The 15045-nt window shown below is 36.1% G+C and overlaps 1 protein-coding gene across 9 annotated transcripts; it reads left to right on the top strand.

Moving 5' to 3' along the window:
• Window positions 1-1991: 1991 nt before the first annotated feature.
• Window positions 1992-14729, top strand: LOC107269452 (protein odd-skipped). 9 transcript variants are annotated; one of them, XM_015743308.2, is made up of 5 exons: window positions 1994-2590; window positions 2710-2733; window positions 3304-3466; window positions 11225-12397; window positions 13482-14729. In XM_015743308.2, the coding sequence occupies exons 4-5, from the start codon at window positions 11922-11924 to the stop codon at window positions 13831-13833; spliced, it is 828 nt and encodes a 275-aa protein (XP_015598794.1). In that variant the 5' UTR covers window positions 1994-2590; window positions 2710-2733; window positions 3304-3466; window positions 11225-11921; the 3' UTR covers window positions 13834-14729. The 9 variants fall into 9 exon arrangements, with proteins under 9 accessions (XP_015598796.1, XP_015598794.1, XP_015598795.1 ...); XM_015743309.2 differs by having other exon boundaries at window positions 3301-3466; XM_015743310.2 differs by having other exon boundaries at window positions 1992-2733; window positions 11919-12397.
• Window positions 14730-15045: the final 316 nt, after the last annotated feature.

Here is a 15045-nt window from a genome sequence, read left to right as displayed (position 1 = left end):
TGGACTTTGTATATGCCCGCGAAAAAAAAAAGAAAGTATAGAAGTTCTAGTAATGCCTTCACCGTAGCTAATGAAAAAATCTGACTTTTCATTAAATTCACTGCGCCAGACAATAAAAGTGTATGTTGATATATTTTAGATTTTAAGAAATATTTATTAGCTGCAACATAGTAATGAACGTTCATGGCGGCAGATATAAGAAAGATTTTATTAAGCTCTTCGCATCCCAGTTATCTCTTTGATATAAATGGATTATCGGGCAATAATCTCGTTTCACCTATTGTCACTATATGTATTCTTACATAAGGGCGGATTAAAACTCTTCCCTATCCTGATGAGAAACTAGAAATTCCCTTATGCGACATATTTCAATCAAATTTGGATCATATAGATCCATGCTGATAAGGAAGAAACTACGAAGTCGTTTTGTGACGTTATAAAAATATGGACCACACCTCTGTCTGCACGGTCAATGCAGTCTCTCACACATATAAGATAAATCAGACGAGAGTAATTCAGAAAGAATTATTAGTTTCTATAGAAAGACAGAAATATGTTTTTTCGCTTCTGACATCATAATTCAAAATGGCCGATTTAAATAAGAATAAGCCTTATAAGAGGCACGGCTCAACGAGAATTGGGTCTAAATATTATAAATTTATAGTTTTACTTATTGTAGTATATATGTATTCATATACAAATAAAAGGAAGAAAATATACTTCAAAAGTTTGTATATGCATTTCGTTTGATTTGATTAAAAAAAATTGTCAAAACGCAAAAACAAATTAGAAACTATCTTGCCAAGATAAATATATCGTTATAGACATTAACTTGTAGCAACGTTTCACACATGAGTTATTTTAAGAAACAGCTTGAAAGATCTCTCAAGAATATTTATCCTACTTACTACTAGAATCGACAATCGTTCCTTATCGATAAGCATTATCAACAGAAGTCATCCGTAGGAAAAAAATCCATAGATATTATTATTTAACCAAGTATATACATTTATATCTTCTATCTTAAATTGTAGTGCGTGAACATAGATATAGTAAATGTAATAGTAATATTCTCGATAGTCGACTAACTTCGCATTAATATCGCGTAAGATCGAAGTAATAAAAAATTTTGAGCGTGGCAAGAGTATTGCTCAATAATATATTTTGGTGAAGTGTCGAACGATGTCGATTAATCTATTGGCGTCAATTCTTCAATCAATTCAATTGGCCGTTCTTAAATCACGCAATAAGAAAAAAAAAAACAAATCGAAATTCCGTAATCCCAACGGGAGCGCGTTCGTACGATTGTAGCCTGATAACGATATTATTATCGATAAGTCTCGCGATTCTTTCGAGCCAGAGTTGAGATGTCTACGGATATTTCTTAGAAGCGGCCTTCCGCAAATCTTCAAAGCCCCGCAAAGCACGACCAGCTAATGCTTTGCACAACGATAAGATTTCCCCGATACCTACTCACGAGGTACGTCCTCGTCTTCCTCTCGTCCAACTCCTGTCAATACGAGGCCGAGTCGACCGCTTCGTGTTTTCTCTTTATACGCCGCGCGGCGGTCTTACTGATGTCCTGGATTATTTAGGTTTACCGTAACTTTACAACAGGCTACCCAACATACAACGCAATACGAGTCCACCTATGTGTATATTATTATACAACCTTTAGAAAGTATGAAAAAAAATAATTATTTCAATCAAACACAATGCACCTTCATAAAGCATGCATTAGAATATCAATATATAAAGACATTAAATTTAGAAAAGAAAAATTATAAAAAATTATTATATATATGCATATCGTATGGGCATCAGTATTAGATTAATATAATTCTATATTATAATTCATTAGATAATATTCCGTTAACATTTAAATGTGCAAGTTCAATTAAAAATGTATTATAAAACGTTGCACGTACTTAAGACGTAGTTTGTATAAAAATTGTAATAATTTCATACATTTTTTCTACAATCCAGACACTCCAATGAATACATATATTTCTATCTAAAGCTAACGAAGCCTATAGGCAATTATATTGTATCAACGATAAGAATAACCGAGCACTTTTAAGACCATCGGTATTAATCAGAACAGAGGTGATTGCTGCTAAGAAAGTTCTTAGAATACATCGTAAAGTCAGGAGGTGCGGAGAAGTTTTAGATTTTGAGTATTCCAGGATGTCAACGTGAATTTCGTAGGTGTGAATATCATGAATACTGTGAGTGTCGTAGGAAAACGACACACGCCAAGGTGCCGTCGGAACCGAAGCATTCGTGAAGGTGGGGCGAACATCAAAGGCGCCGCTATCTCATAGCGACGCAACTCATTTTATGTGTGTGCGATGTGTGTTCGGACTTCCAGCCGGGACGTTCAGTCCTGTGATATATAATGTCCCTAGATATTGGATCCGATCGTATAAATTGTCACTGAGTTGGTAACTGCATACTAGCGCTGCCACGCGCACTGCCACTCAACTAACAATAAGTCATTTTCCAGCCTTGTCCGACACTGCGAAAACACTCATAGCTTTTTATAATGCACGAGGAGCACCAGTTCATCGGCGAAGCGTCAAATATAAATGTTCGTACTTCAAGTTCTTAGTAAAATATGAAGCCTATCACTGAATAATGTTATTTCACGAGATATTTCTTGACCAACTTTATTCGTTTCTTTTTCAATACACCAACCGAAATACGTAGGCTGTGTCGCAGAAGAACGACAACGTACGTATGTTATAGGTTAAGTCATGCAAAATATAGTTTTCTAATGTCTAATTTTATATGTCGTGTGAACCATTCTGCACTGAGCTACTCAACTACCGATCGATAGATATTCATCCAGTAAACACTTTATCCAAACAATGGTGCGACTGCGAAAACAAAACGTAAAGAATCAGACGATAAACTCCCGATAGCTCTCAGTTTCAAGTGGTCTGAACGACGATCGCAACTGGACAGATGCCTCGCGAACAAAAATAAACACTGCGAGCGTTAATTGGGCTCGAGTGAAACGTGACTTTATTTATTGGACTGCCACATGATTTTGGGAGTCCTGTCAGTAGCATGACTTATTATGACTGTCTAGAAATTCTTAGATACGTAAATATGAAACCTAACCTAGCCTATCAATAAGACTATTGCCTTAGAATTAAATGCAAATATTCGCTGTAGAAAATATGTCGCTCACCAACTGACTTCTGCTTTGATTCTAATCATTAACAACAATGGCCACCCAGCGTTATGCCAGCATTTGGAAAACGGTATGTTTATTCATATATTCTTGTTTCTCAGCAGCCACGTGGTAACTTTAGTTCTTTGGAATTCTGCGTATCGACGGCTCCTCTCTTCATGGCCACACACGTACTCTCCGAACGTGGTATGTGACACCCTGAACTGTACGATGGAAGAGCATTGGGCATCTGTTCTGCTGTTGAGACTAAGCAGATATTCCGCCTAAGTGAGTATACATACTCCAAAAATCCATATGTGTATTTCTAGTAACACCCCGTCGACGCACCCGTTTGTCATTAAAACAAAGTCATTATTTCCAATGGATTCGATAATTAGAAATGGAGCTTAAAGGCTGAAGAATTTTTTGGGGTTAATTTTTGTTACGTATTTTGATTACAAAAGAGTCTTAAACAATATTAAATAATGAGTAACTGCAATTCGATAAATAATCGCGATCATTAATTGATAATTATTTTAACCGCTTAAGAAAAGTGGGAATAATAACAAGAACGTTATCTTTTTCTATTAAATGGTTTTCAAGTTCTATAGTGATTTAGAAGATTTTTTTTAGGTTTACAACCGACACGTGGAAAAGTTCCGTTTTTTATGTGATAATTGATCTAATAATAATTTGACTCGATATAAAACGAAACAGTGTGAGAACACGGTGGTCAAGTCTTTTGTGGATTAGGGTTTCTGTTGAACATTATTTTAGGATGTTATTGTGCGATAACGGACTACATCTCTCTATAATAATACCAGGTATGAAGGAGCATGCTCTCATCCAATACAGTAGGACTTTGCCGAAAAACTAAGTAAGCCGAAATATGGGTTTACTTTTAAAGCTTACTAATACCATAAAGCCTGTTGACCTAATTTTCGCAGCAGGTAGTCCACGTGAAGTATTTTTGAAAAACGGTAAAAGCGCAAGTAAAGGTATACGCAAAATATAGTAAAAATTGGAGTGTCCCTTTATAAAAAATTGGTAGAAGTCAACTAAGGTTCTTAGTGTCCATAAAAAGATTATTTTTAAATTTAAAATGATGCTATTGTAAATTTTTCGAAAGAGGTAAAAAACAGTAATTTTTGTAACAGGTCAGTGATAAAGTGCTACCGACGAAGAGAGCTTTCATGGTGAATATGTTTAGTTGAATCGATTTTGGAAAATGCAGTTTGAATTTTAGAGCCGTTGTTTATGAAGCAACCCTTATTTTCTAAGGCTGGTATAATAACGTAAATAGACATGCTAAAGCAATATTTGGACTTGAAGTAGACCTAAAGACCAGAGGGTGTTAGGAGGGACGGGTTTTTACTCTGTAATTCATGAACAATGGTTTATGCTTTTATGTTTATTATTTTTACGACTGGCCGCTGTGCAGTAGCGGAACAGGCCTCTTTTCTCTGGCTGATTTTAATATCGGTCATTTTTCCGTTCTCACTTTCGAAACTGGCTGCAAGTGAAAAGAACCGAAATGTTTGAGAAATTTTTTGACCAATCAAAAATATAATATAAATTGCATATACCGTTGAAGCAAATATTCTGTTTCATTTTTGACGTATGTATAGGCTTAAACCAAATTTCTCAGGTCTATTAATGTTTTTGATTTTCATTAACGTAACGTCTTATACCCCAGCAGTACTTCCTGCCGGTATATCTTTAGATCTTATGACGTTGTTGGAACAGTAAAACAAATTATACAAAAGACCTAGAGACCCAGTAGTAGGTACTGGGTTAACATTTTTTGTTCCCTCCAGTTAAGAAGGAAAGGGGAAGGAAAGGCTGGTAATAAAGAAATACTAAAATTGTATTGTCGAGGTGGACTTGAGCAGAACTGAATACTCGTGGCATTTTCTTAGTCAGTCGATGAAGTTAATGGAAATAGAACAACGCAGGTAAAGTAAGAAGAAGTGAAAACAGATGCGGTAAGAAAAAAAAAATATAGAGAAAAGCCGCGGAGGCTTGTCAGGATTTCCGGGGCATGCTGGGTAAATTTGAATTTCGCGCAAATGCCAGAAAGTACCACGAAATCCTCAGAGGTTTGCACAAACGCAAATATTCAATATTTTTCCAGCAAATACTCGTGAGTTGTATGTACAAGTGGACTGTAGGTACGCGGTTAAGGAATTCCCCCTGAATTCCATTTTTTTTAAATTTTCGCAATAATTCCTGCATATAGTATATTAAACATTATAAGGAGCCTTTGAAATAAAATTTAAAAAATTCAAATTAATGAAATTATAAATTCCTTTAATACATCAGTTTTACGTGGTGTACCAGGCGAGGTTACTTAATTGAATTATTTTTATAAATTTATACCGATTTTAATGCGCCGTAGCTCATTCCGTCTCTCAAAAGTTGCTCCACGAATTCACCGATTTAACGGTAGGTTGTAATTTTTAAACGGTCAACACTACAAATAAAATTCATTTGGTGATTTCGTAGAGCAACTTTCAAGAAACCGAATTAACTGCGACGCATTGAAATCGATACGAAGTTACGGTTTATTTTTCGAAAATACTCAACAAAAATGTGCTATGAAAGTTAGCATTGATCACTTAATTCTTCAGCAAATACATTGCTATACATAAACGTTTCTCTAGGTTATAAAACACGTGCTGTAATACAAATCGCCCTCCACTACTGTCAGTTAATATAATTAACTTTGTAAAATTCAAAAAACAAATTTAGCCCTCATTCGACCAATGTGCAGCGCAGTAGGTACCTTAGCTATGACGTTTATTAAAATTATCCACGTGGATGATTGTAAGACAGCAAATACGTATTTCATGTATTTATAAGACTTGAACGAAAGCCAATTAAGAAACCTGTATAATTCATGGCTATACTGAACAAAATAATTTCCCATATAACATTCAAAAGTATATCAAACAATAAATATAAACCAGGATTAACACGTTCTTCAATATTTATACTTTTGTTCATGAAACGAAGATCAACTTGCCAAGTATTACGACCTACGGATAATACCTAATAAATATAAAGATCAAATTGTTCCCATTGTGGTTCGAGTACAACAGTCGTTATTTCCAAAAAGTATAAACACTAGTCAAAGCAATAAGGCTGTAATTTGAAATACTACAATCCAGATAAAAATTTTCTTGACATTTGACTTTTGAAATATAATTTGTCACGAGTGATTGGTTTGGGGTTTTTTAAAGAAATTTAATTATTTTGTAAAAAAAAACGTTAAGCTGCTGATACATATTTTTGACAGTTTATCGTAATTCAATACTGATGTAAACATATACATTGGGAAACGACGAAGAGAGAAATGTCACGAGGAAAGCTGTAGAAAGGGTCCTTCAAAGAGTGCAGCAGTGCTAGGGATGGGCCCTATTCTCGAGTAGTTCGAGTGGGCCCTTCTACTCGTTTAGATACGACCCGATAACATTTTCACGTTCCTGTGAAGACGGTGATTAGTTTCAGAAGTTATAACGCAGATGGACCTCCTGAATGCATTCTGGTGCATCTTGGTGCATCCTGCTTGTGCAGCCCCGTGCATAACATGCACGGCTAAGGCCACGCTGTCTGCTTTCCTCTTCTTCACGAATCTTTCACACCCGAATCTTTGCAGTTATACATATATCATGAATTGTATACATAAGCGTTAAGAAGTTATCACTCACTTGTATACTCTCTTAGGCCAATGCTGTCGGCATTTCATGTAAAATCAGACGAAAAAAATCAAATTTTTTCCTAGACTTGATATTGAAATTTCGAATGAAAAATTCAATAGTTTTAGGTAAAAAGAGCATAGATGAATGTTTTGTATTTTACGAGTTATATCTTAAATGTACAGATTTCATATATCCTTGATAGATGTTTGGCACATTTGAATAATTATCAGTAAAAAAATTATTAAATTATTAAATTTTGGAAACTTTAAAATTTTAATGATACTCCATGTTAGGGTCGAATTAAGAAAAATTTTAATTTTCATATATTTTGAAAGTTATTCGAAACATATAATAATCATGTTGCACAAAACAGTTAAAATGTTTTCAACCTGGCGATTTAATGTTTTTTGATATACCATTTTCACGTTTTACTCCAAAATATCTTCTAGTTTCAGTCAAAGCACATATTTTCAAGAAGGCCTTTATTCTGGCGAGGCGAAAAAGAGAGTCTGTATAATTTCGCAAAATGTTTAGCATACAAAGACAGATATAATGGATGTTGAGATGAGATTGCGCGTTGAAGATCGTCGGCCCCGGGCGTGGGTGGTTAATTCAGTTTCTAGCTCCATCAGGCAGACACCCCCCTCTGCAACCCCCAACCACCTACCACCACCATCATCCCTTATAAATGTCTTTACATGTACCTACGCTTATTCCATAGTAGACTGATTGTGTCTCGATGACAGATTTTCTATATAAGAGTAACCAGAAAAACAAATCCAAAACTTTTTCCAAAAATTCATAATTGTGTACTACTTCGATCAATCTGTTACCTAGATATATCTACTAATATCAAATTCATTTAATACAAAGCAATTCATATTTTGTCAGAAAAAAGGCCTCAAATTTTTTTTATTTTTTTTTTAAACTTCTTAATAAATAAACCAATACCCCATTATCTGCTACCTTATCAAATGGCTATTATCGCCCTCCAAAAAATTTCTTCGAAATCCATGATACGTATGATGTCTACGCGTCATGACGCCTACCGATATACAATCGGAAACACAAAAATCAATTATAGTCGGAGATAATTTTCAAAAATTTCCGATACCGCTTCCCTAATCAATTTCCGTGAATACATTCCTTACATTGTTATCGATAATTAATAATAACGCATGACTTGTGAAAATTCACCAAAAAAAAACATAATTAGCTCAATTTTCCATGTATCGTTACACAACATAGATAATAACAAGAATATGTGATGAAAAGGCTCGTTGATGTCTCCCGAGTGGCTCGAGTGATTCTATCGCAGTGACGCGCTGTCTGCTCCGCCATAAATGGATAAGAACGTTTAACTGCGTGTGCCGCTATCGATAACGTTACTATAGATCGAAGTATGCACTATGGATTCAATAAAATTTTGTTTTTCAAAGTAACATAAAACTCCTAACACGTTAGACAACAAAAATGTTAAGCGCAAACTCATTCGTCACCCGAAAGACGTAAAAAAAATTCAAAATCCAAAGAATTTCCCGCCAAACGTAATCGTCCGCTATCGCTCAGCACATACTGAGGTGTGTCCCACCTATTGTTTGAGGTTCGATAAAGTAGATTAGCAATACTATTATCGGTGCATTCGTGACTAACATAATGAGCAAGTGTTATCGAATAGGTAAGCAATTGCGCGGGGAATTTGAATGTCGAAATTAAAGATCCGGTAGCGCTCGTAACGGCGCGAGTTCACGAAGAAAGCACGTTGGTAGCCCTGGTAATATCACGCTGGGTAACATCGTTAGCGCATAATAAGATTACCGATCCGGCGTCAGCGGGAGTCGAAAAAACTTGTTGCCGAAAAAAAAAGAGCGTGTTCCAATTAATGATCTACATAGTATAATCTATGTTTCGAGTGAGTCTCGGAGATACAGAGCCGAGACTCCCAGGGAGTCCGAGAATCTCGTTTATCGATCCCAATCCAATCTCTCTTGGTATCCACGTCATTGCTTGGCGATTTGTTAATATCGTTGCAGAATCGTAACGTACAGTACCTATGCTTTAACGTTGATAACGAATCAGAATATAAGACAGGATGACTTTTTTTCCAGCTGTTAAATGTTTTTTTCTTGAAAAGGAGTAAACGATTACGTTTTATGGCCTTGACGTCAATGATAAATACCGGTGAAGAGATAATCATTGTACACTGAACTTATCTATAGCTATTTTGAAAATCGTATTAATCTGCAATCTGCTACATTCTCGTATAACTATATATCGACTTAGAGGTTATTATTTTTTATTTTATTTATTATTTTCAAATTCCATGCGTATACACGGGGTCTTCCACGAGTATTGTAAGCTCCTCAGGAAACATACCTGTTCTTTGACATAATCTCGCGATAAATATACCGGGTAACCAGATGTTACTCGCACAGCGAGAAAGGGGTAGATTATAGAGCTACTAACAGGCCGCACTCGATATTATCATTATGTCAGTAACGGGTTGGGCTTTGAGAGGTACCGAGAAAAAAATGTGAATAAAAAATACGTTAACAAAAAATGGACGATCTGTGGTTTTTTGGGGGGTTTGTATATGTCTGATTATAATAAATGCAAGAGAGTTGAATGAGTTATATGTAAGGAAGGAAATATTGGTTAGAGAAAAAAGTCATTTTAATGAATTATATGCTTTTTTATGGATACTTTCTTATCTCTGCAAATCCTTATTCTGATTTTCAATAGATAACTCTGATTTTTTATAACCCAACCATATTTTATCATACGCTGATCCTTTGTTCCATTCCACGATATCCAGGGTAGTTGTGGGTCAATGGGGTACAGTTGATTGATAATTAAAGATCTACGCTTCGATCTCAAGAAATTATTTAATTAAAAATACAATTAATCTGCTATTCGATTATTGCGATATAGTGGAAGAATACCTTTGCACATCTAGCAGTAATTTTCAAGGGTGACGATTAAAAATTGTTGAATCTACATACGTCGGGAATAATAATGAATTTATAAATAACATTGGGTTATTTATTGAAATTTCTTCAGGGCCTTTTTACAACGTAAGCATAAGCATTCGCAATTCATTGTTCATTGGTGTTTTTTATTATAAAATTTTATTCGAACTCCATCATTACTTTATTCTAGCCTATTCCTCTTTTGTCCTTGAAGCTACAGAAACATTTAAAAATTTTGTATAAGATCCCGACATAAAAAAATTAAGTAACTACTGAACTTAAGCAGAGTTAAGTGATTCTGATAGTGTAGAAATATTTAAAAACACATATACAAATACACCGTAGGCATATAATAATTAAACATGAAGTAGTGATTGAAGATTAGAAATATTACTAACAGACCGCCCTTGACACTATCACCTGAACAGACCCACTGTCAGACTTCCTTATTTACAAGGGAGGAAAAAAGTGTCTAAAAGCATTATATAAGAAAAAAAAAAAAACCAAAAAGATCTGGAGCATGCCGAGGTATGGCTGCTCCTTCTTCTAATTTTTTGGATAGCTATTTGAATAATCTAAATTACAGGCTCTGCTGGTATTATCAAGAATATTATTAAAATGCACCCACCAGACTGTACCTTCTACGTCATTTAAAAAAAACGAATGATATACGTCTACATTTTAATTAACACAGCTCATTCGATAATTATTTAATCTATAGTCCCAGATTTTAATTCAAAGTACGGAATATGTTTAGAATTATTTAAAAATAAAAAGCGTACAAGAAAAAAAAGAAGTCTTTATAATCAGCGTCATTCATCAGAGTATCGGTCACCTGCATCGGCTACCGGTTGGTAGCAATTAGTTAATTAGGAAATTTATCAGCTATCGAAGATTTAATCAGCAGAACTCCGCCTAGGAGTAAATCGGGAATGAAATGTTGAAAGAGAGGAGTCAATCTTTCGATATCGATCAGTGAGTCGGTACCAGGCGATTGTAACGAGTTTATTAGTACCGATTGAGATTAAAGTAAAAGTGTTACGTTAGACCTTTATCTACCGTATGAGTCAAACCTATTAAGCGTATGTTCATTTCTACCTCTAATATCTATATTATCATTAATATCTTACGTGGTACCGAATACCGTTAGAATCACGTTACAATTTTTGTTTAATACTACAAAAGATCTGCTGCAAAAGCCAACTTGATACTTGAGCAATAATTTAATTGTTATTAGTATCCAATACGGATTAACGATAAGACATTGCAAATTCTTTCTGCCCACAATTTTCGTGAGCTGGCTATACTTGTGGATGGAAAAATTAATAAAAAAATTGATTAGACTCTATAGCAAAATTTTTTTTAAAAATTTGCAGGGATGCTGCTTGATCGAATGCAACGTTTATAGGCACGATTGTGCAGATGCATACGAGCGACAAGAGAGTGTTATCAGTATTGATAAAAAAAAGGCAACTCTGACGTAATAATAAAGTCCGCTTTTAACATATGACCGTGACTGGTGGTGGTAGCGTTGTCGTGCTATTGGCAGCGATAGTTTGGTAGAGTGTTGGTATTGGTCGTAAAAGCGTATAAGAACGAGTAAAGGTTCCGTATGGTAGAACGAAACTAGGAACAAGCAGGGGTAGCGTCGCGACGCCCTGAGGCGCCGTCCCGGAAGCCACGCCCCTGTGGAAGTCGCCGCCAACCGGGAGTCCAAACTTCCCGAACGGGAGGAGCCGCCACCTCCTGTGTCAGGTAAACCCGAAGGACTCGTTGCACACTTCAGTATCGCTCGAACCCTCGAGTAGAGAGCTTCTTGTTCTTTTTTTTTGACCTCACGTTCCCACCAATACATCAGGCAGGCACTTTTCGGTACTTGTTCCAAAGTAGAAGGGACCACCCTGTAGAGAAGGAACCAAGGTGCTCATAAGTACATGGGACTTTAAGGCAGGGAGCAGTGAAGTGAATGTGAATGGTGAAATAATAATATAAAATTGTTACCAACCTAAGAAGACAAATTTGAAAAGCACACACCGTGAATACTTGCTGAGGGATAAAGAGGCTTCTCAGATAATGGAAACCAAGATGGAGCCTCTAACGCCACCCCATACGCCTCCCTCCGGCGAGCTGGTCCATCCCCATAGAACGTCACCACCGCGATGGATTCGCTCCCAGCTTCACGTACCACATCAGCAACATCATCAGGCACATCCGGCTGGTTATCACGCAACCTTTCTGGACCACTGGTTACGGGGTGCTGCTCTCTTGGCCGTTAGGGGCTGCTGTCCGCAAACCTCACCTCACCATCACGGACCGCAGCATCCGTTGATCCATCCAGGGATGCAAGTACCACCGCCGGCCTCATTCCTCAGCCGACGAGTACCTGGTCAGCGACCCAAGAAACAGTTCATCTGCAAATTTTGTAACAGACAGTTCACCAAGAGCTACAATCTTCTTATACACGAAAGGACTCATACTGACGAGAGACCTTACTCGTGTGACATCTGCGGCAAGGCCTTTAGGAGACAAGATCATCTTCGGGATCACAGGTAATTCAGTTTGACACTTGCCTCACTTGTTTTTTCTGTCACTTAGCACTATTCCCGGATAGGACTGTGAAAAGCGTAGGTGCTATATATTTTGGTTACGTAGGTCAGAGTTGAATTATTTGACTGAATCATGCGGTAATAATATGAAACAGCCTGTAATTTTTGATAATACAAATCATATTATGAAAATAATTAATGATCGGTTTACGAGGTTCTATGTGCCTGTGATCTATTCTTTGCCGTTTTTGGCTTGTCATACTTCAATCACTTTTAAATGGGTCCGGTCCCACCTGGTAAAACCATCCCTCGATGGATGGCATGAGTATGACTGGGAATAGCGTTAGGCAGGTGTCTTATCGGTAATATAGGATGACTAGCTAGCACGATGACTTAATGACGTTTCACATGGGGAACTAAGTATATACATAAGTATATATATAAATACATATGTGGCTCGTGGCAAATGCTTTGTTTGACTTGTATATTATCTTTCTGTCTGGTCTGACTTTGGAACTTCCCAGTTTCAGGATTTCGTATCGAATTGTATAATTTTTCATTTTAGACACACGTTATCTTGATACGATATTTGTGGTTTTATGAAATCTCTTTGGATAAAGTACTATCGCCTCGATGACGTTTCTCTATACTACACACTGATACTGACAGATTTACCGAATGACAATATACAAAATAAATTTTTTAATTGTCATAAATAAACAGATTATAAAAAATAGAATAAAAAAATAAAAATTTATAACATTTACGTCAAATACGTAATTGGCTATTAATTGGTTATATATTATATAATATTATCAAATGGTTATTAATTGTTCTAATTCCAGTAAATTATAGAGCGTTAATGAATTTAAAAAAAATAATTTTAGTGTCACTATAGTAACTCGTGTATTCAATTAACGCAATAATGTTTTCAATAATTATTAATAAACATTTTTTTAGTGTTTGATAATTACTGATTAACAGTCGTATACAATGCTTGTTGATATATAATAATCACTGTTGTAATAAGGCTTACTTAAAATTTTTGACAAATATTCTAAAGGCTCTTTTTCACATTGCATTACAGATACATACACAGCAAAGAGAAGCCTTTCAAATGCGGCGAATGCGGCAAAGGATTCTGCCAGAGCAGAACCTTGGCAGTGCACAAGATCGTACATATGGAAGAATCGCCGCACAAATGTCCAGTCTGCGCCAGAAGTTTCAATCAACGTAGTAATCTGAAGACACATTTGTTAACGCACACGGAAGCACCACAGGATCTCAGAGTGGACGTGCCGGCGCCTATGGAAACCGGAATGACAGCGTCAACGACGATTCGGCAGATTACAGAGAGACTCGGCGGACTTCATGCACCACAGAAAACGACTACAACCCCAAAATTGGGTTTCAGTATAGAAGAGATAATGCGACGTTAGATCTCGTATCCATTGCACCTCGCGTATATATATATATAGTGAATACCATTGTAAATAATCATCTGTGCATCCTTCTTGTTAAAAAATCATTCCAGTGTAGCTTGTTGCGCAACGGCCAATTTTTTAATTTTAATTTTCAAAAACATAGAACGAACACATAGAATACAGATAAGACATAAAATCGAGATTGATAACGATTCTGTGCAATTTTGTTGTAGCGAGAAAATTGTGGCATTACATCAAAATCGATTTTTCAAATTCAAAGCTAGTACCGTTTCTTATGTCACTTTTCGAAATAATTACTAGCTGTAGATATATAACGAGAAAAACATATTGGCAACGAACCGATAATTAGCTATTTCAATGTTAATGTAAAGAATATCCAGTTGGATCGAATTTCACTTAAATTATTGATTTCAATATTTTAGTCGAGAAACAGGAACTTTCAACTTATTCTACTTCTAGGTTTAAGTACAACGAATCAAGGGTGCAAAGTGTCTCCTTGAATAATGATCCGGCGTGGATCTTTGATAAACGAGAAAAATCCTAATCTCTCATAGCGAAGGCGTAGTCATTTCGAAAGGACATAAATGTTAGAAAAAGATAGGGATCCCGTTCGTGGCTCGCATACTGTAAATAGGATTTTTCAAGGCCCCAATAGGTACCCGGTTGGGTCCGCGTCGAGTCCTGCAGACCCAAGCAGACCCATGGGACCACCCACGCGCACGTCTTGTACATAGTACAACATAGTCGAAAGAGGACTCCGTTTTTGTGCGTGGAGCCCCCCATTTTATGCGCATCCCGTCGTGTCCCTTTCGATGTTACCACTAATTTAAGATCGGTGTACATAACATATATATATATATATATATATATATATATATATATATATACATACATACATACATACATACATATACGTAGTATCGTGTGACGCGTCGTCTTTCCTAGGTGTAAATCGTCTTGAAACGTGTCGTCATCGTCACCTTATCTGAATCATTAAGTACCTAGCCCCATAAGCTGCATGTAAGCTGCCAGGCATTAAGAACTTCGTCGTTACCGTATGGATATACCAAAAAAAAACAAAAAAACAAAAGAATAATAATTAAAACGAAAGAAAGAAAGACATTCAGAAAAGTCATTTTCTTCCTAGTCGACTGTATTAAAGATATGTTTCTTATTGTCCGAAATTGTAGACGACGAGTTATGTCA

The sequence above is a fragment of the Cephus cinctus genome, unplaced genomic scaffold (assembly GCF_000341935.2).
Source record: "Cephus cinctus unplaced genomic scaffold, Ccin1 Ccin1_scaffold0661, whole genome shotgun sequence".
NCBI lineage: Eukaryota > Metazoa > Arthropoda > Insecta > Hymenoptera > Cephidae > Cephus > Cephus cinctus.
The sequence above is the reverse complement of the archived record's forward strand: the minus strand, read 5'-3'. Positions and strand labels throughout refer to the sequence as shown.